The 20,558-nt window shown below is 57.7% G+C and overlaps 1 protein-coding gene across 3 annotated transcripts; it reads left to right on the plus strand.

Moving 5' to 3' along the window:
- The first annotated feature begins 5,376 nt into the window (after positions 1 to 5,376).
- On the plus strand, positions 5,377 to 20,265 carry RHBDF2 (rhomboid 5 homolog 2). 3 transcript variants are annotated; one of them, XM_031599115.2, is made up of 19 exons: positions 5,377 to 5,467; positions 11,508 to 11,636; positions 12,764 to 12,909; positions 13,003 to 13,127; positions 13,461 to 13,653; positions 13,733 to 13,945; positions 14,503 to 14,631; positions 15,001 to 15,134; positions 15,328 to 15,534; positions 15,697 to 15,808; positions 16,022 to 16,096; positions 16,395 to 16,556; positions 16,641 to 16,741; positions 17,187 to 17,250; positions 17,386 to 17,480; positions 17,711 to 17,786; positions 17,909 to 18,009; positions 18,251 to 18,404; positions 18,866 to 20,265. In XM_031599115.2, the coding sequence occupies exons 3-19, from the start codon at positions 12,781 to 12,783 to the stop codon at positions 19,283 to 19,285; spliced, it is 2,490 nt and encodes an 829-aa protein (XP_031454975.1). In that variant the 5' UTR covers positions 5,377 to 5,467; positions 11,508 to 11,636; positions 12,764 to 12,780; the 3' UTR covers positions 19,286 to 20,265. The 3 variants fall into 3 exon arrangements, with proteins under 3 accessions (XP_031454975.1, XP_031454974.2, XP_089977933.1); XM_090121807.1 differs by adding an exon at positions 9,584 to 9,730 and having other exon boundaries at positions 5,399 to 5,467; positions 12,764 to 13,127; XM_031599114.2 differs by having other exon boundaries at positions 12,764 to 13,127.
- The last annotated feature ends 293 nt before the right edge of the window (positions 20,266 to 20,558 follow it).

Here is a 20,558-nt window from a genome sequence, read left to right on the forward strand (position 1 = left end):
GGTGTTATTAAACTGAAACTTGTATCTTCAGTGGATAAATCGATCAAAGCCCCCCTGGCTCCTCCTGGTTTCTTTGCTGTGATGCTGGCAGGTGGTTTGTGTCCTCTGGTGGGCTCTGTATGGCCGGGTAGGGCTGCACAAGAGGACCTTACTCCTTCCCTATGGCTGCTGCTGGTGCCTGTGGCACACTGCAACCAGCAAGCACCAATCTGGCTTGGCCAAAGCAAACCCAACAGCCATGGCCATGGTGAGGGGACCCAAAGGGCTGGTTCTGTCCATCTCCTCTTGTCTGGGAAAACCTTTCAGTGTTGTCACCACGATTAATTGCCCGTCCTTGGAGTCTCTGCCACATCCTGTGTGCACATCCAGGTGGAAGCGAGCGGTCAGCACAGCATGCTGCTCCGCTCCAGATGGGAAATGTTGGCCTGGAAACCACGGGCAGAGGGACTGGGAGCTGCTGTGGGGTCACGATGCTCCCCACCCTTGGCACACTGCTCTGAGACGAGAACCAGCGCAGCCTGGAAATCACCAGCACACGGCTGTTATTTCCTAAAGGCTGTTGACAAAGGAGCCGGGAACTTCAGCAATACCTTGCAGAGAGAAAATATTTACACAGCCCTTCACTTTGTACTAATATTTACCCCTGGCTCCCGTCACTGGGGTGGCTGTGACGATTGCGCCGTGACCCAGACCCCACAGGCAGGAGATGGGATGCAGTGCAGGAGAAGGGCCCCAGGGAGCCCCAAAGCTGCCACGTGGCACAGCCCAGGGATGCTGCTTTGCAGGAGGAACCCTTGGCCAAGGAGATGTTAGGAACCACCCCAGTGATGTGGTGAAGGATAGTAGATATGAGCTGAAGGATGGAGGGAGGGGGATTTTGGTTTCTTGGCCATGGCATGGGTTTGTGTTGCCGGGTGTCCACCTGGCCATAAGTCCCTGTAAGTGTGGGCTCTGGGCTGGCACATCTCCATCTCCATCTCCATCTCCATCTCCATCTCCATCTCCATCTCCATCTCCATCTCCATCTCCATCTCCATCTCCATCATTTCCATCATCATCACCATCTCCATCTCATCTTCATCTCCATCTCCATTCATCTCCATCTCCATCTCATCTCACCTCACCTCCATTTCCATCTTCATCTCCATCACCATCCACCTCCATCTCCTGACACCAAAGAGGAGAAACAGGAATACTCCTACTAGGGAGAAATGAAGTCTGCAAGAGCTGTGCTGTGCAAATGTTCAGTAAAACCAGCCCTTGGAGAAGCCCTCCATTTGCAGAGCATGGATACTAAATCCAAAAGATGTTGGGGGACACTGATCCCCGTGTCCCACATGCCATGGGGCTGCAGACCAAGCCCACAGGCTCCTGCTGACTTGAAGAACATTTCCCTTCTTTTCTCCACTGTACATGGAGGTAAGGTACAAGAGAAGCCCTCAATCCTGCAGGGTTTGGATGCTGTGCTCTCCCCATCCCAGAAGCTCCGTGCTGCAGCGATGAGGAGCAGCCAGGCTGACACTAAGCAGGAGCACGACCCTTCCTTCCTCGCCCGGCTCCACCTCTGATATGGTTTATCTGAGCAGAGCCCAATGTAAACGCTGTCAGCACGGGATTAATTCCCAGCAGTTTGGCAGCCAAGGGATGCGAGAGCAGCGCCAAGGGAGGGAAGTGAGCATCGCAGATAGAAAAATCCTCCGGGTGTATTTACAGCCAGGTTTCCTCCTCTCCTGGGTGCTGAGCTGAGGGCAGGAGGAGAATCGGGGGGGGGCAGCCATCTGCATCCTTCTTGTCCTACCCCATGGAAGAGCCCTCGTGTTGTCCCCAGGCTGGGAGGAGTAGGGAGAGGTGGGATGTGGAGAGGGGATAACTGGGATATGGAACAGGGATAATTGGGACATGGAGTGGGGATGACTGGGATATGGAGTGGGAATAACTGAGACAAGAAGAGGGGGATAACTGGAACATGGAGCAGCGATAACTGGGATATGGAGTGGGGATATCTGGGGTATGGAACAGGGATAACTGGAACATGGAACAGGGATAACTGGGATATGGAGCGAGGATAACCAGGACATGGAACGTGGGTAACTGGAGTGAGGATAACTGGGACGTGGAGCAAGCCCCTCACACTGCAGCAGCTCTCAGCCTGTCACTGTGCTCAGTTCGGGGAAGACGGGAGTTTCAGCATTTCCCAGGATTTATTAATGTTTATTATGAATCCTTTTTTTTTTTTTTTTTAATAAAAAATTGGCTGTCTATTTGCTTTAAGGCAAAGCTTCAGAGGACCACCTGGCAGATGCTGTTTGTGTGTTCAGGCAGCTTCGAGGCTGATCATCCAAACAGATCCTCAAATAAAATAACCATCGGCTCTGCTGCACAGCGGTGTTTCTGTATTCAAGCAGGACAGCACAGGGATTTGATAGAGGGACGTTTTCTAAGCAATAGTGCAAAACCATTCACTCGATCTGAGGCACGGCACCAGTCGAGGTCGGGCTGTGCAGGAGGAGCCATGGGAAGGCAGGTAAATAGCAGCAGGCGAGGAGTGCTGCTCCTCAAAGATCAGCAAAGATGTGCTGCTGTGTGTGCCTGCTGCAATCCTTCCTCCTCCCTGCGCCATCCCATCATAGCAGGCACCAGGCAGAGCCTCCCTGCACTGCCAAGCTATTTCCAGCCTTATCAGAGCCATTTGCAGGGGAAAGAAACCCCCACGGTCAGCACATGGCCCTGTGACAGGCACCAAGGGAGCAGCCCCTGCGCCTTCCCATAGGTTTGTTCTTTGGGAAAGCAATAAAAGAGGAGGAAAACCCAAAGGGGAAACTCCCACCAGCCTTTCTGCCGTTGCATTTGATGTCTGATTTCCGAGTGCTTTCCCACCGCAGGCTGATGGAGGAGGAAGCAGCAGTGAAGGGGGTACAGATGGGAGGAACGTGGGGGTGGGCTCTCTGGGGGATGTCAGCTCACTGTGACAACACATCCTGCATGGGCTGGGGGGTGACAGCTGTGCCACCACGCTTAGCACTCGTATGGGACACACGTCTGTATGGGATGGACACAAGTGCCAAGCAGCTGCTGGGCGGTGGGAGAGGCCGAGCATCCTCTGCTGCTGCTGCAGGGAACAGCATCAGTGCCTGCAGCGATTGTGGCCTGGCCTCTGCTGTTCGTGCTGGGAATGGCAGCGCTGCAGGCAGCGAGCTGCAGGCTGTGCGGGTGGCACCGGGCCATGCTGGTGGTACTGGGCCACGCTGGTGGCACTGTGTCATGCAGATGGCAATGGGACAGGTGGATTTCAAACACATGGGTTGTGCCCAGGAGCTCCACACCCAGCTGAGAGCTCTCGGATAAGCAGCTGCAAACAGCCTCAGCACATCTCCTGGCCCCAGCATGAGGTGCACAGCAACGTGTCCCCTCCTGCAGCCCTTTGGGGACAATCCAGCCTGGGCACACTGCCTGGCCGCAGGTGACTCACAGTGCATAGCACCCAGGCACACTGGTGCAATGCTGTGACATTGCTCCCTTGGGGTTTTTTTTCGGTCATTTAGTTTGCTTCCTTATTGCCCAACGCTCTGCTGAGTTCACAGGGGTGACCCTCATGGCTTCTCCCTTCCTGAGCCTCAGCACAGCCCTCCCCCAGGGAAGGATGCACCCCCTGTCCCAACACGGACATTTTTCCAACAGACTTTGCAGACCAAAGTGCAGAAGGGGCTGTGAGGGTGACACAAGGCAGAGGACAGGTCTTGCTGCTTCCAAAGTCCCCTCTCAGGCACAGGGAGATGTCGGTGCCTGGCACCTTGGCACAGGTCCCTGCTCTCCTCCTTCTTGCCCCAGCTTGCAGCCCATCCCAGGCAGGTTAGTGCCAGGGACACCCCCACCTCACCTCTCCTCATTGTCACCCCATTGACACAGGCACCTGGCTCTGCCTTGCTCCACCCACCTCCAACCACAGCTTCCAAGCAGCTGGGTGGAACCCAAAGCTTTTTCCACCCTCATTTCTACCAAGAACAGATTTGATGGCTGATCTCACTGACGTGAAGGTGCCAAGGGGAGGGCTGGCTTGGAGCCTCACTTCTGTAGGATGCGACACATGAGAAGCTCTCAGAAAAGGGCAGGGACTCAGTGCTGGGAGGAGGCTGCTGGGGGTGCAGGGGATGGGGCTGCAAGGTGTGAAACAAGAGTTTATGTTATGGCAAAACCCATTCCTATGTAGAAGCTTCGGCAGTGCAGGCATGCCAAAAGCAAACTGCAAATGTCTCAGCACCACAAAGCTTATGAGTATGAGTGGGATGAATCTCAGCTTGGAGATGGTTTCCCAGTGTAAAGGACCATAGAAGCAGAGGTGTTTCCCCATGGAATTCACCGCCATCCCTTTCTGGCCAAGTCACCCTGTGCAGCACATGTGATTGGCTCTGCAGCTCCACACAGCTCCAACCTCGAGAATGTGTCACCCCAAATCCAGTCCAGCCAGCAGGATGTGCCCAGACCTGCAGTGTGTCTGCCAAGCTCCCAGCAGTAGGGCTGGGGGTACCCAGGGGAGGACTGATGGGTCTTGGTGGGACAGGGAGCAGGGAACCCCAGTGTGGCAGCTGTGGTACGGAAGGTTTTCAGCTTCACAGCTGGTTGTGAGCAGTGGGTGCCCTCTGTCTGCACAGCAGCCATGCCTGTGAGTGCCCTGTGTTGAATTTGGCCCTGAGTTGCACCACACAGCACACGGCTCTGGTGCTCCCTGGAGAGCCTTTTAGTGCTTAAAACCCAAACCTCCCCCAGTGGGCTTACAGTGCTTGGTTCCACTGTTGCAGGGACTCAGAACTTGTGAGCACCAGCAGCAGCTGGGGAGGGGGGTGGGGAGAGCTCCGTGAGTAGCCAGCAGAGAGCACTCACGTACAGCACTGGGAGCAGCCACATGCAGCACCAGGAGCATCCATGGGTGGCACTGGAACCACTCACACGGCATTGGGAGCACCCATGTATGGTACGGGGAGGACCCGTGTATGGGACAGGGAGCACCCATGTATAGCACTGCGCGCACACATACCTCGCAGTGGGAGCACTCATGTATGGGACTGGGAGCACCAATAAATGTCACTAGGAGCACCCATATATGGCACAGGAAGAAGCAATAAATGTCACTAGGAGCACCCATGTATGGCACTGGGGGCACCCATGTGATGGTACAAGGAGCACCCTGCTAGGACAGCAGCAGCACCAATGAGTGTCACTGCGAGCACCCACATATGGCACTGGGAGCACCCACATATGGGAGCACGCACGTGTAGCACCAGGTGGGGCGCTCTAGGGGGCGGATCCTATGCGAGACCACGCCCCCTCTCAAACCACGCCCACCAAGCGCCCCGCCCCTTCACCGAAGCCCCGCCCACCACCGAGGCCCCGCCCCGCCCCGTCCCGCCCGGCCCAGGTGGAGGCGGCGGCGCCGGTGCCGGCGGTGGGAGCGGGGCGTGGATGCGGCGAGGTGAGCGCGCTGTGTTACCGGGCCGGGCGGAGGGCTGCTGTTGTTGTCGCCGCTTTGCTTTACTTTGTCCCCCCCTTCCCCGCTTTGTCTCCCGTCGCCTTCCTTCCCCGCTCCGCGTGGCCGAAGGATCCCGAAGCGTTCCGTCGGAGGGTCCCGAAGTTCCCCGGAGCGCCGCGTGCCGGGCTCGGTGCTGCGGGGCACCCCGCGCTGTTACCGCGATTCGGGTTCGGCAGCGCCCGGGGACCTCAGAGGGCGCTTTGTGGCCTCCGGTCCCGGCGGGAGGAGGAAGTCCCGGCCCCGCGGCGTCACCGTCGGGCACCGCCGGGAATTCCCGCTGAGCTCCGGGGGAGGGGGGAAATCGGGGTCCTCGGGGTCTTCTGTGACGCTTTATGGGACCCCCGGCCACATGTGCTGTGCGATCGTATGGGGACGCTTTGCTCCTCCGACCCACAAATGCTCTGCGGCTCTTTGGGTCCCTTTGCCACAGGTGCTTTGGGGTCCTTTGGGTCCCTTTGCCATAAGCACTTTGGGAACCCTTTTAACACGGATGCTTTGGGATGCTTGGCCACAATGTGTTGGGGTCTGTTGGGACCCCCTTGGTTGGGGACCCCTTTGGCCACGATTGCTTGGAGGTCCGTTGGGACCTTTCTGCCAAGAGCACTTTGTGGTTTTTGGGGTCCCTTTGCCACAAATGCTTTGGGACCCCCCAGTGCTGCTGCTGTGCTCCTGCAGAGCAGAGGTAGCTGTAGTGGGAGCTGCACCCAGGGGTGCTCGAGCTGTGGGGTGGATGAGGGTTAAAACCACAGCGTGGGTTGGGGGGTGATGCCAAAATAGCTGTGTTGTGATGGGCACAGGGCTGTGGGGGCATGGCTTTCAGGCACGCGTGCAAGCAGGGAGCTGAGGAACAATGGGTGTGTGTGCTGTGGGACCAGGTCCTAAATCCCATAGGGGTATGGGGCTGAAGCTCCTGGGGATGGGCTGGAGGAGTGGGGGAATTCCCATTGAATTGGGTCACATTGTTTGGCTGCAGCAGATCGAAGGGTGAGCAGCAGCACGTGGCTGTCCTCTGGCTGAGGGCTGCTGGTTGGTTTTGTTGGGTTTTTTTTACCTTTGATGTCACTCCTGTTTAACTCGGAGTAAACTCAAGGAAGCCTCACTTGCATCCTTCCCTTGGGAAATAACACTGGAGGTGTTTGGCTCCAAATCCACACTGGGGGCTGAAGGAGGAGGTGGGGAGCAGTGAGGGGTCCTCACTTTGCTCAGCAAAAACCCTCAGAATTTCTCTCGTGCAAACAGAGCTGGAGCCAACCCCACCTGCACCCGCTGCAATGGGATGGATGTCCCTGCAGCCCCGTTCTTCCTTTGTGTTTTCTCCAAGGGTGGGCTTTGTGCTGCAGGGGGTTTGCACAATGGGAGTGAGTTACTGAAGGCTGAGACCACATTACTTCTCTTAAATCCATACAGCCCACGAATGATGGGATCATAACTCGTTGCTGTTGGAAAAGCTTTTGTCTAATGGTCGTTGGGCCTGGGGGTGTCCAGCAGAGTGGTGTTGAAAGCCAGGATTTAGGGTCATTGGGGACCGTTTGGTGTTACCATCTTTTCCCCAGCCTTTGAGTAGTGCTGGGAGCTGTGCTTTTTCTTGCAAGTATCATGCAAAGCCTTGCCATTCTCAGTCTAGGTCCTTCCAGTACCTAAAGGGAGCCTATAAACAGGAGGGGAATCAACTCTTTGAAAGGGTTGATAACTGCAGGACGAGGGGAAATGGTTTGAAGTTGAAGGAGGGAAGATTTAGGTTGGATGTCAGGGGGAAGTTCTTTATTATGAGAGTGGTGAGGTGCTGGAACAGCTGCCCAGAGAGGCTGTGGATGCCCCGTCCATCCCTGGAGGTGTTCAGGGCCAGGTTGGATGGGGCCCTGGGCAGCCTGGGCTGGTATGAAATGTGGAGGTTGGTGGCCCTGCATGCAGTAGGGGAGGTTGGAGATTCATCATCCTTGAGGTCCCTTCCAACCCCAGCCATTCTATGTTTCTATTTCTCACATAATTACAATGTAGCAGGGCCGAGGGCTCAGCCTTTGTGTGGAGTGTCCCAACACCTCCTCTGCTGCCTGCCCACAGCTCGCTGCCCTCACTTTGCTCTGAGATTTCCATGTCTGTGAGCGGGCAGCTCATTTTAACACGTTGCTTCGTGTTTCCCCACCTGCAAAATGCCACATCCGTGGGGCAGGCGTGGGTGCAAAGCCACATGCTGAGCATGGGGCTGCATTGATGTGTGTGCATGGGGCGAGTGGGCTGAGCAAGCCTCAGCTCCATCCTTGACCCCATGCCGGGGGCTGCCCTACCTACTAAGAGACAGCAGGTTGGCTGGGAGCTGTGGGTTTGCACATAGATGGTGCCATCACGTCCCCAGTGCTGAGCAGCTCGGGGCAGGGCTGTGTCCATGCATTCATGCTGCCCAGCTCCGAGGTGCCGCCGTGCGTCATGCAGCAGCTTGTGCTGGGGATTTGGCTGGGTTATCCCTGTAATTCGTTGGCTGTGGGAATGCTGGAGCTGGGGGGAGGGCTGGGAGTGAGCGTGCTGCAGGTGGGGGCCCTGTGGGTGCAGCCTGTGTGCCAGCAGGGAGATGGGAATGAATGGCAAAGCCTCCCTGGGGAGGGAGGGATGGGTAAGTGAGTGCTGGGACCACACCAGCTTGAGGAGGAAGGCAACGGCTCTTGGCACCCAAGAGGCTGCAGAGTGTGCTCCTGGCACGCTGCTAGGATGTGCAGGAGGGGTGCCGGGCCTGGGAAGGGCTTGGCAGCTCGTAGCAGGGAGTGGGGCTGGGGTTGGGGCACAGCATTGTGTGGTGTTGCTGAGTTTGGGTGCTGTGTGCTCTGCTCGTGCTGCGTTGGATGGGATGTGTGGGACAGGGTGGACCGCTCCCAGCTGGGCTTTCCTGTGGGGAATGCAGGTCTTGCATTGGGGAGGAGTGGGATAAACCTTCCTGGGTGGAATTTGGGATGGATGATGAGGCTGCAGAACCGGCTGATGCTTTGGAGGAGGGGTGGGTGTGCATGCAGTGGTGGGACAGTGACACAAGGCTGGGGGTGGCTGTGTGCAGATAAGCATTCTGCTCCAGGAGATACAAGCCTGGGGCCAAGCAGCTCTCCTCGCTGTTTGGCCGTGGTGAGGGCTGCACTGAACACCCACAGTCATCTCATGCATGGGGTGAGTGGAATTTCTGCGCAGGGCAGAGCATCGCCTCCTGCTGCAGCATCCCATGGTGATGCTCTGAGCTCAGGAGAAATCCCCAGCGAACACAGAGATGCCCCCAAGGTGTTTCTCCTAGGAGCAGAGCGCTGAGGGACTTTGCAGACCTTGGCTGTGTGCTCTTTCCAAGAGCAGCTCTCAAAGCAGCAGCATTTTGCAGATGTGGAGGAATGAAAGTCTGCCCTTGCCCAAAGAATTTTGCATCTGGGGAAGTGAGAGCGAGCTGGGGGACAGCCCCTGGTGCTCCCTGCTCTGCAGAGCCATACCCTGCACAGGGGGACCCAGAGCCCAACTGGGAATTGGGGAAGCTCTGAAGAACTGTGCGGCTTGAGCTGGGTTAATGAAGCCCAGCAGCTTGGGGAATCTGTTCTGCACGTGGTGTTGGGGTGCGTGTACAGGGAGGACGTGGAGCTGCAGATGGGCTCACAAAGAGCAGAGCCCTTTTGTGGTGGGGTGGGGGGTGTTTGGGTGTCAGCTCCTTGGGCAGAGGGGGACGTGCTGGGAATGAATGTGCACAGGCCTTGGGAAATGGGCTGGGAAGATCCCCATCCAGCTATTGTGGGCAAGTCCTTCCCTTTCCGTGCAGATAGTGGCTCAGGAAGCCTGGAGAAACACGGCTCCTGGGAGCATTGCTGTGGGGAGGAGGTGGTCCTGATGAGGGGTCTGTGCATTTATAGGGATGCGCCAAGGGAAGGTGCCCCAGTGCACAGCAATGCTGCCCATCTGCCTTCGCCTCCTTACCCAATGCCCGAGCTGTGTGCAGATGGGAGGGGAGGAGGAAAGCCTGGCTCAGCGTTATCACAGCCACCAGCACACTCCGTGGGTTGGCTGCCTCTATCTCGGCCGCGTGGTTTTGCTTCCTTCCAGGGTGTGCCGAGTGCCTGAAACTCATCCGGGATGAACAAACCACGCAGCAGTTGCCCAACGTCCTGCTTGCTGTGGGAATAGGCAGAAGGAAAGTGAGCAGAGTTTCCCAATTGCGCACCCAGGGAACCTGTCAGGCTCCTGCTCTCGGTAAGGTTTTAGCTTTGGGTTTTAGGTTTGGGCTGACACTCTTGGGGTGTCCATGGAGGTGCTGGGCAGGTTGAAGAGGTTTGCTTGGCAAGGCAAAGGCAGCTCTATATCGCAGTACAACCAAGAGCATAAAGGCTCCAGTGCTGATGGGCAGCTTCAGTGCGCTCCTGAATCATTTATGGGCATGCTGGTGTTGTGGTGCTCTGCTAATGGATCGGCTCTTTGCAGGGCTGCCTCAGAGAGGTGTCTGCAGTGTCTCGTATGGGGGCTCTGTGGCTTGGTGCGTGGTACTGCTGCCAGTCCCTTTGCTCTGGTTCCTTGCTCAGAGCATCCTGGCATCGCCCTGTGCTGATGCCATGCGTGAGCTGCGTCACTTTTTCCACCACTTTCCTCTCTGGGTGTGTTTCCTTGGGTCAGCATCTCTCGTGGCTCAGCCCAGAGCCCCAGCCCTTGGCTGGGTGAAGGCAAAATTCTACTGCTTGGCCCCCATGGGGGCACATGGGTGAGCAAGACAGGGCCCCTCAGCGCTGACAAACCCCTCTGTGCCGTGCTTTGGAGGGTGAAGGGCTGTGCTGGCCGTGGCTGCAGCTCCTTGCAGCTTGCTTCGGGCTCAGGCTGCCTGTTCTCACGCTGAGCACACTGAGTGAGAGCTGTGCCAGCGCTTGAAGGGCCACATGCCAGTGCCAAGTGTGCAGGGAAACGGATAAATGCATTCCCAGCCCCATCCCAGAGGCTTTTTGCTGGCGTGGGGTGAAACTTCCCACACCTCGTGGGATGGATGCTGCCCAGCCCTGTGCCTGGCTAACCCAGGGGACTTAGCTGGCGGGGGCTGCTCCCCTCTTCCTGCTCTCTGGATGCCAAGCATTGCATTAATTCAAGGAGCCGTGAAAAGTGCTCTGGCCACATGATGAGGCCTGCAGGTGCCTGATGGGGTACAGCTGCCCAACTGCTGCTCCCACGCTGCTGCGTGGGAGGGCACTCAGCTGGTTGGGTGCATTGCAAATGTGCTTCCCCGGAGAGTATTAAGGTTCTCACCTGGAGCTGTGTGGGAGTCTGATGGAGCAATTAGTGATGGGATCAAGGGCCCAAACAGCACTGCTCCTTTCACATCACCAAGTTTTCCTCTAGTTTCCCATGTGTGCTGCTTGCTGTGCTGAGTGCATCCGTGGCAGGGGCAGCATGAGGGATGCTGGTGGTCACAGCAGCACCCACAGCTGTGTGTCCCCGTGCCCAACATGTCCCTGCCCCCATCTCTTCAGGCTCCCCAGAGCCAGCCCTGCCTGCAGCTGGCACCTCTGCCTCATTGCTGGCTGCCCTGGGAGGAAAACAAACAGCATCTGCAGTTCCCCAGTGAGATGGAAAGTTTCACTTGGTGGGGCCGGACCGCCTGGCTGGCGCCTTCCCAGCTCAGCAGTCATCAAATACCTCTGCACAGCACTTGTGTTTCTTTTCTGCTCTTTTCTCACTCTGTTGAGAGCTTTGGGTGAAAAAATTCCCCTTCAGCCCTGTGTTGTCTCAGCCAAGGCGCCAGGTGCAGTGGCTTTCCCTCACCCTGTGCCAGTGACCGCAGCATGATCCCCCATGTCCTGTGGCTGTCCAGAGCCATGCAGTGGTGTGGCTTTGTGGCTTTGTCCCAGCATCCTGCCCTGATGTTTTTGGATGGCTCTGCCCTTACTCTGACGCTTCTGCTCCCTTTCACAGCCCTGTCCCCAAAGCTTCTCCCAGGAAGGTTTCTGCAGGCTGGAACTGATCTCTCACCCCTGCTTTTCTCTTGCAGCATCAACCCCACCAGGCAGAGCAAGAGAACCTCAGCCATGCCCTGGGGCTCCCATGCGTGAAGGACAGAGGAGAAGGAAGAAGGACCCCTGTGAGACGCACTGCGTGGGATCTCTGCCACTCTTATGAGGTAGGGGCATCCCAGATAGGCTCTGAGATGGGGGCTTCAAACATCTGATTCTAATCACATTTGTGGCAGTGGTGCCTCTCTTCTTCCCATCCAGATTCTCTCCATCAATTACCCTCTGCAGCCTCATTGAGGCTGGTGGGGAGTGGGGTTAACTGAGGAAAGGGAGCCCTCTAAGCCCTTTCCCCTTTTCTATGGGACAGCAGAGCTTGGTTTAAGCCCTGCATGTTTGGGCTGCAGCACTGGGCTGTGCTGGGTAGTGGCTGCCCTCTAGTGCCAATGTCCTCAAGGAACTCATCCCATGGGACACCAAGCTCCTAAGGCCAGTGGTGGGGAGGAGCAGCCCAAAGGGAGCAGAGCAGGGCACAGTGGTATTCCAGGGTGCCTTGCCATAGATTCTGCTGCCTCTGGCTGCCCCTAAGCAGGACTGTGGCATCTGTCAACCACACCAAGGAGGACAAGGGGAGCCCTGGGCAGGTGCCCTTGGTGCTGACACATAGATGGCGAGAGGCCAAGGGGCTGAGCATCCATCGCAGCAGGAGCCCCCCAGTCCCTAATAGGATTTAGGACTGCTCCCTTGTGCTCAGATGGAATTACCTTTCCCTGTTGACTCATGAGGCTCTGCCTGGTGTTGCAGGGCTGCAGGGGGACTCTCACGAAGGGGTTGCCTGAAGATTTAGCTCCTGGCTGTTAAGCCCCTGCTCTGTGCACTGGGAGGATTTTGGTGTGCTTTGCCTTGTCCTGCTGGCCCAGAGCCCAGCACGTGCATGAGGGGAATGTTTTGCGTGCCCAGTTCCATGGGTACTGTGCTGATGCTATGGCCAAGAGGTGCTGGGGAAGCAGCCTTGAGGCTGTCCTCTTGTCTGGGATGCCTCAGTGCTGCTCTGTGGGGGCTCCCAGGTAGCTGTAAACCATCAGAGGAGAGTGATGCGCATCCCTCCCAGTGAGGGGGGAAGTGCTTGCAGCATTTCCCTTCCCTCTGTAGTTCCCCTCAGGCAGAGTCCCATTAACATTAATGCTCCTGCTGCCATTTCCACACCGATGCACTCACCCTGCAGAGAACAGGAGGAAGGGATGCAGCAATAGGGCTGTGGCTGCCTTCCCCCACTCTCTCCCTGCTCCCCCCACAGCCTGCCACCCACTCAAGATGGCATCCAGCAACAAGAATGGGAGCAGCCGCTCCAGCAGCAGCCGCCTGCAGAGCAAGAAGCCCCCCAACCTCTCCATCGTGATCCCCCCGCCCCGGGAGGCGGAGGAAGATGGCACCCACAAGGAGGTGAGCTCTGGGAGGCACCTCTCCGTCCCACGTGGGGTTTGGTATATCCGTTGTTATCCTCTGTGCTCTGTAACCCTGTGCTCTGCCTCCCAGCCCTCCAAGGTGCCCATCTATCGGAAGAGCAAGAGCCTGCAGGAGCCACGCTCGAAGGGATATGAGAGCTCAGAGCGGCGGCCGGGCTTCCGCCGACAGACATCTCTGTCCCAGAGCATCCGCAAGTGAGGGCCTGGGGGGTGTCCATGGCAGGGATGTGGGTACCAGCCCAAGGGAAAGCCTCGATGGGTGCCACGTGGCTCAGCTGTTGGATGAGCACGTGGTAGGATTGGTTGTGAAAATGTCTTGGAGCTGTAGGAGCGAATGCCTCGAGTTGTGTGCATCCTGATATAGGGTATCTCAGCTAGCGGAGCAGCAGCTCATCTGCCCCATCCTGCAGATCTGTCAGCTCAGAACCGTGCTGAGCCACTGAGCTCCAATCCCCAGTTAGAGGGCAGGGTGGGACGGTGACACCGGGGGGCTGAGCGGGTGCTGGAGCGCATCCATCACACACCCAGGGGCACGGCGGAATGGTTCGGCGTCAGCGGCGACTGGGAGGGGAAGCGGCAGCACTGGCAGCGCCGAAGCTTGCAGCACTGCAGCATGAGATACGGCAAACTGAAGGCTGCCTATCGCGACATGGAGCTGCCCAGCCAGGAGGTGCCCTCCTTCCAAGGCACCGAGTCACCCAAACCGGCCAAGATGCCCAAGGTACAGCTCGGGGCACAGGGACCGCTCACCAACCAACCCTTCCCCATAACCATCACCAACACACCTCTTCTTCTTCCAGATCGTGGACCCTCTGGCCAGGGGCCGTCCCTTCCGCCACCCCGATGACACCGACCGTCCCCATACACCCCACCACGTCCTGCCCCCGCACACCCCTGGCGTTGCATCGCTGGCATCCCTGGGCAGCGCCCGCTCTGGTTACAGCCGCCTGCCGCGCCGCAAGAGGCTTTCTGTGGCACACATGAGCTTCAGGGCGGCCGCCGCGCTGCTCCGTGTGAGCGTTGGGGAAAGGGATCGTCCTCTTGATTCAGTTCTCAGCCTTCTGCTGTCTTGGTTTCTTGGCTTTTTGCTTTGCACAACGACGGTTGTTGCACTCCGCTGCTTGTTGGGAGGGGGAGGTGGTGGGTTTTAACCTTAAAAAGAGAAGTTCTGGTGGAAACTGGACCAGGAAGTGGAACTGTCTCGCACGCCATCCCTCGAAAATAGCAGCCTTTGTGTCAAGCCAGCAACCTTTTGCTGCAGGGGAAGTTTCTCTGGCACTTTCTGTCACCTGGGGAGTCCCCTGCAAGCCTTGGAGATGGGTCTCCAAGGAGATGTGGGGCAGAGACCAAAAAGGAGATTTAGAATTGTGCCACCTGTCACAGCCATGGCCCAGCACTGATGGCTCTCAGGAGCAACAGGCAGCTGCGTGACCTCTGCACAGGGCCATGGTTGGCATTTAATGTTTGCCACCACCTGCTGGGCTTTGGGGGTGGCTATGACAAAGCCCCCCTACTTTCTGCAGCACTGAGGCTTTGTGTTCCTTACCCTCATTTGCTTCCCCTGCCGTAGGGCCGCTCTGTGTTAGAGCCTCTGGCTGAGAAGCAGAGGAGCACCAAGAGGAGCTTCATGTACCCCAGCTTCATGGATGAGGATGTGGTGGACATCGCTGACACACTGGACTCCTCCTTCTTCAGTAAGGCAAGCACTGTTCCACACTGACTGCTGAAGTGGGGGGGTCCCAGTGCCCCACGTGGGGCTGAGCAGCGTCCTGACTGGGACAGTGGCTCACTGAGAGCCCTGTTTGTCCCACCTCCTTTGCTCTTAGCATGGTCCAGGGTTGGTCTCTTACCCAGATGAGGTTTGGGCTGTCTTTGGAGCTGCATGTGCCAAGGGCGTCTGGTGTCTGTGCTTTAGCCCTGCTCCAAGGGCATCAGTGGGTGTTGTGTCCAGCACTGCAAAGACTTGGTGATAATCGCTGGTGATGGGATCATAGGCACTTCACGTGGGCTGTAGTGTGTGCTCATTGGGATGACATTGTGGTCCCCCTCCCTTCCATGCTCCTTCCAGATGGACACACACGACGAGACCTATTCCATGCCAGATGACGTCTTCGAGTCACCACCGCTTTCAGCCACGTATTTACGCATGCATTCAGTGGGGGAGGATGTCAGGGCATCCCCAGAGGTGGAACAGACCGCACTGTGAGTGCCAACCCCAAGCCCCCTGTCCTGACCTCCCCCCAGACAATACCATGTCCACCAGTCCCTGCTGTAGGGAGCAGCATATCCAGCATGCTGCTACAAGGACAAAGCCAAGGAATTTCCCCAGCTGTTCTCAGGATGTGTGGGGCTGCCCATGGGCTGTTAGCTCGCTGATGGGTTTCTCTCCCTGCAGACGTGAGGGTGCCCGTCTCGCTGCTGCCTCAGTTGGCCCTGCCCCCCAGAGGGGCAGACGCATCGCTTCCAAAGTGAAGCACTTTGCCTTCGACCGCAAGAAACGCTACTATGGACTGGGGGTGGTGGGGCAGTGTCTGAACAGGACGTACCGCCGCAGCCTCAGCAGCATCGTGCAGTCACAGCTGGAGATCACCGACAGCCACCGGTGAGGGCACAGCTTGCAGCCCACCAGGGTCAGCCCTGCTCCCTGGGGCTCCCCAGGTGCAATTTGGATTTGCGTCCCTATCAGAACGGGCTGCTCTGCCCAGGTTACTACAGCATCCTTGTGCCAACAGGGAGCCGTGACCCTGTTCCCTTTGCTCCCCAGGCCATATTTCACCTACTGGATCACCTTTGTCCACATCCTCATCACCTTGCTGGTCATTGGCACGTATGGCATTGCTCCCATTGGCTTCACCCAGCACGTGACGACAGAGTTAGTAAGTTTAAGAGCTCCCAGCTGTCCCCTCCTGGGGGCCTGACTCCTGAATGTTGTTCTCAAGTACATAGTGGGGGTAATCCTGTTGGAGTGAGGAATGCAGCCCCCTGGGGACGAAAGGGCTCAGCCCCTGCAGGTGGTTGGAGGGGATATGGCACTATGGAACTGTGCTGCCCCCCCCAGCTGGCTGTGTGACCCTGGTCTCATTCTGCAGGTGCTGAGGAACAAAGGTGTGTATGAAAGTGTCAAGTACATCCAGCAGGAGAACTTCTGGATCGGGCCCAGTTCAGTAAGCAATTTGCCAGCCAGAGGCAGGGTTTAAGGGGTGCTCCCTTCTCCTCTCCTATAGCTACATGGCACTAATCCTAGTCCCAACCTGCCATCCTGCTGTTTGGTTCCCTCTATGAGCTCCTCCTGTCTGCATTCTCCAGAACCAAAGCATTACAGTGGGATGCTTGGGAGAGAGCCTGTCCCCTGCCCACCCTCCATCCATTTGGGTGGGATCTCATCAGTAGGGCAGCATTTGGGAAGGGAGGTGGGGATGAGATGCGACCTGGAGCATCCCTCAGAGCACTCCCTCTTTTTAGATCGACCTGATCCATCTGGGAGCCAAATTCTCACCCTGCATCCGGAAGGACCGCCAGGTGGAGCGGCTCATCCAACGCGAACGGGACCGGGAGCGGAACTCTGGCTGCTGCGTCCAGAATGACAAATCAGGCTGCATCCAAACACTGCCGCAGGACTGCTCGGTGCGGGCATGGCTGGGGCATGGGATGCACGTGGGGTGGAGTGGTTCCTGCTTGTCCACGCTCTGAGCATCTCCATCCCTGCAGGAAACGCTGGCGACGTTCATCAAGTGGCCCAACAACAACACGCCGACCATGGGCTCCGGTGAGAAGCGCACGTCGGGGGCTGTGTGTCACCAGGACCCCAGGTGGGTTGTGTGGGGCTGGGTTTGCAGCTCGAATGCCTGCAGTTGGTTTGGCCGAGGGGTTGGTGGCTTTTTCGTGCCATGGGGCGGTGATGAGGAAGAGAGAATTGGTGGGGAAATGGAGGTGAGGTCTGTTCTAAGTGTGGTGGATGGGCCAGAAAGCTACCTGAGGAGCATTGCTGTCCTGAGCTTGGCCCTGCCTGCCCCTATCCCTGAGATAAGCAGGGACATGTGACATCTTAAGGGGACACTTGGTGAAGTTACCAGATGGGTGATATGGCTGCAGTGCATTTCGCTGTAGGATATTGAGCATGCAAGGATCTCCCTGAGTCTGGGAACCTTAGGGGGGTGGCAGCAGGTCCCTTGTCCTGTGCCTGGCCACAGGCTGGTGGCAGGGCTGTGCTTGGGGAGACTCTCAATGACCCCTGCATATTCCTTCTGTCACCAGGACGTGTGAAGAACCGGCCTCAAATCCCCCCCACGTGTGGCCAGATGACATCACCAGGTGGCCGGTAAGAGCCCTTAGTGAGGTGCCCACCATCCACACCAACACAGCCTCTATGGGAGGTGGACAGCCTCAAGCACGGTGTGGGGCTGTAGGAGGCTCTTAGCAGCCCTCCTACTGCAGCTCCTTTCTCTTCTCATAGATCTGCACCTACGAGACCAAAACCAACCACACAGGCCTCCCTCACATGGACTGCCAGATCAAGGGCAGGCCCTGCTGCATTGGCACCAAGGGCAGGTGAGATACAGCCAGCGGGCACCAAGCCTGGGGCAGGTTGGGCAGTGTTCCCTGAGCCCTTCTGGTGCTCCTCAGTGCCCCCCACTGATGTCTTGAGTTGTGCCAGGGATAAAGGGAGGCACTGGGGTTGAGGGTGGGACATGCAGTGACAGCAGGACCGTGCACTGGGGGTGCTTGGAGCAGGGGGTGCACCCTGTCTCAGGTGAGCCCATTGCTTGCTTTCTGCCCAGCTGTGAGATCACAACGCGGGAGTACTGCGAGTTCATGCATGGCTACTTCCACGAGGAGGCAACGCTCTGCTCACAGGTGAGGGGCTGTGGGGTGAACGCAGGGGGCTTGGGGTGAGCAGCCTGGCTGGGCATCACTATGCTGGCATCAGCAGGATGGGCTGCCACCCCATCACCTCCCACCCACGTCTGCCTTGCCAGGTGCACTGCCTGGATGAAGTCTGTGGCCTCCTGCCCTTCCTCAACCCGGAGGTCCCCGACCAGATCTACCGCCTGTGGCTGTCCCTGTTCCTGCATGCAGGGTGAGCAGCAGGCTGTGGGCACTGGGGGGGGTGGCTGGGATGGCAGCATCCTTTGGGACAGGCTCTCTGTGGTCCCTAATGGGCTGGGAGGGGAGATGGGGGAGCACTCCCAAGCTACAGCAATGCATGCCATCAATGTGGGACAGCTTTGTGAGCTGTCTCGTGTCTGTGAGCACTGGGTGGGAGCACTGGGCAGGGGCTGTGGTAGGGCAGGAGTCTAATGCTGATCCTCCACCTCCAGCATCATCCACTGCCTGGTGTCGGTGACCTTCCAGATGACAGTGCTGCGGGATCTGGAGAAGCTGGCAGGCTGGCACCGCATCTCCATCATCTTCATCCTCAGTGGCATCACAGGCAATCTGGCCAGTACCATCTTCCTGCCATACCGGGCGGAGGTGAGGGCAGCTTGTGAAGTTGGGGGGATCTCCCCGTAACTCTGCTCCCACCCCCAAGATGAGCTCTGGACTGGGCACTGAGCAAACATGCTTGTGCGCACAGAGCATCACCACCCTGAGCTTCGTGGGGAGGGGGCTGCAGAGCCCAGTACAGAGGTCTCACCCCTCAGCGGGTTGTGTCATGTGTGGGGAGGGGGTCTGTGCCCCATGTGTGTGGCTCACGTGGGCCGTGTGCCCCACGTGTTGGTGTGTGCAGGCTGGCAGATGGCTAATCTGCTGGCAGGCTTTAGAGGGGATCACATCAAGTGCCTTAATCCCCCTGCTGTGTGGGATGGGTGTGGGAGGCACCCGATGCCTGGCTCTGCCAAAGCAGCACCGGTGCTCCCCATGGCAAATGTGGGGAGACCCTGGGGACGTGGGGACACAGATGGGTGATGTAAGCGGGGTCTGACCTCTTGCAGGTGGGCCCTGCTGGGTCTCAGTTCGGTTTGCTGGCTTGCCTCTTCGTGGAGCTCTTCCAGAGCTGGCAAGCGCTGGAGAAGCCATGGAAAGCCTTGTTCAACCTCTCTGGCATCGTCCTCTTCCTCTTTGTCTGCGGCCTCCTGCCCTGGATCGACAACATCGCCCACCTCTTCGGCTTCCTCAGCGGCCTGCTGCTCTCCTTTGCCTTCCTGCCCTACATCACCTTCGGCACGATGGACAAGTACCGCAAGCGGGCCATGATCATCGTGTCCCTGCTGGTCTTCCTGGGCCTCTTCACCTCGCTGTTCATCTGGCTGTATGTCTACCCCATCAACTGGCGCTGGATCGAGTACCTCACCTGCCTGCCCTTCACCAGCAAGTTCTGTGAGAAGTACGAGCTGGAGCAGGTCCTGCACTGACCCACGGAGGGGCTGCGGGGCTGGGGCCGGCCTGCTCAGAGCCTCCAGGCCCTGCTAACCCCAGGACAGCTTGTGGGGTGAGGCAGCAACCGGGCCCCACAGTGCCAATCCTACTGTGAACACAACCCCCCTTTTTGCAGGGGCACTTTTGTACCTATGGCTCTTGGCCATATCCATCACCTCGGGGCTGCCTGGGGCTTACAGGGGCTCTGTGACCACGCTCTGGTTCATCCCTTTCTCCGACCCGTCCCAGTGGGATGGGGTCCTCCAGCACTTCTCAGCCCTGGGATTTTTAATTTTGGGAGGCTGGAGGTGTTTTCTTGAATGGGCTGTGGGGGGACCCTGGTGGTTTCCACAGTGGAGGACTCTGGAGGTTTGGGTGTGTTTTTGTTTTTGTTTTTTTTGCAGCTCTGACACTCTCAGAGCTGAGGATTGAAGGTATTTTTCAGCCCCCTGTTTGCTCCCCAGGGGCTCAGGAGCAAAGCTGTTCTCCTCATGGTGGGATGAGGGTGCTGCTTTTTCCCCTCATCTCGGTGAGGTTCCCCCTGAAAGTGGAGCACTGTGCTGGTATGTAAGCATAGAAGGAAGCACTCCAGTGGTTTTGTTCAGCTCCTTCTGGAACCCCAGAGTGAGGCAAGGCTTGGCTCCTCAGGACCCCCTCCTGCTGCTGCTCTGGACCCATGGTGTCACATCTTGTCCTTCAGGGTGTAACCCTGTGCTGTGTGTGACAGCGCTGTTAACAGGAGCAGCACAAGTCCCCCATCAAAACAAGAATCCAGGTGCTGGAGTCTCAGCCCCACGTGTGCCCCCCCCTGCTCCGCCGCAGGCCGGCTGCAGCCCCATTCCTTGCTCCTCTGGTGCTGCTCCAGCCACACATTGGCACCTCACCTCAGTTGTCTCTTTTTGATACTTTTTTTTTTAAAAAAAAAAGCTGTGGAATTTTTTTGACCCTGAATAAATTTCTACCTGTATTTAATGAGATCCACGAGGCCACGATTCCCTCCATGCTTTTGATGGGAGGTTTGGCAGCAGTCACTAGGGCTGTCCCTGCTTTGCAGGGGGATGCTGTCCCCAATTCCCCTTTAAAAACCCCTCCTGTAGCAGGGCACAGTGACCCAACAGAGCCTCCATTCCTTGCCCAAGGGCAGCATCACCCCATCAGATACCCTGGGGCACATCTGCCCCATTTCGCTTAAAGCTGAGACACCCCAAAAAGCAGTGGATGTGTCTGGGCTGTGCATGGAGCTGGGGGCAAAGATAGGCAGGCGTGTAG

The sequence above is a fragment of the Phasianus colchicus genome, chromosome 20 (assembly GCF_987193195.1).
Source record: "Phasianus colchicus chromosome 20, bPhaCol1.hap1.1, whole genome shotgun sequence".
Lineage (NCBI taxonomy): Eukaryota > Metazoa > Chordata > Aves > Galliformes > Phasianidae > Phasianus > Phasianus colchicus.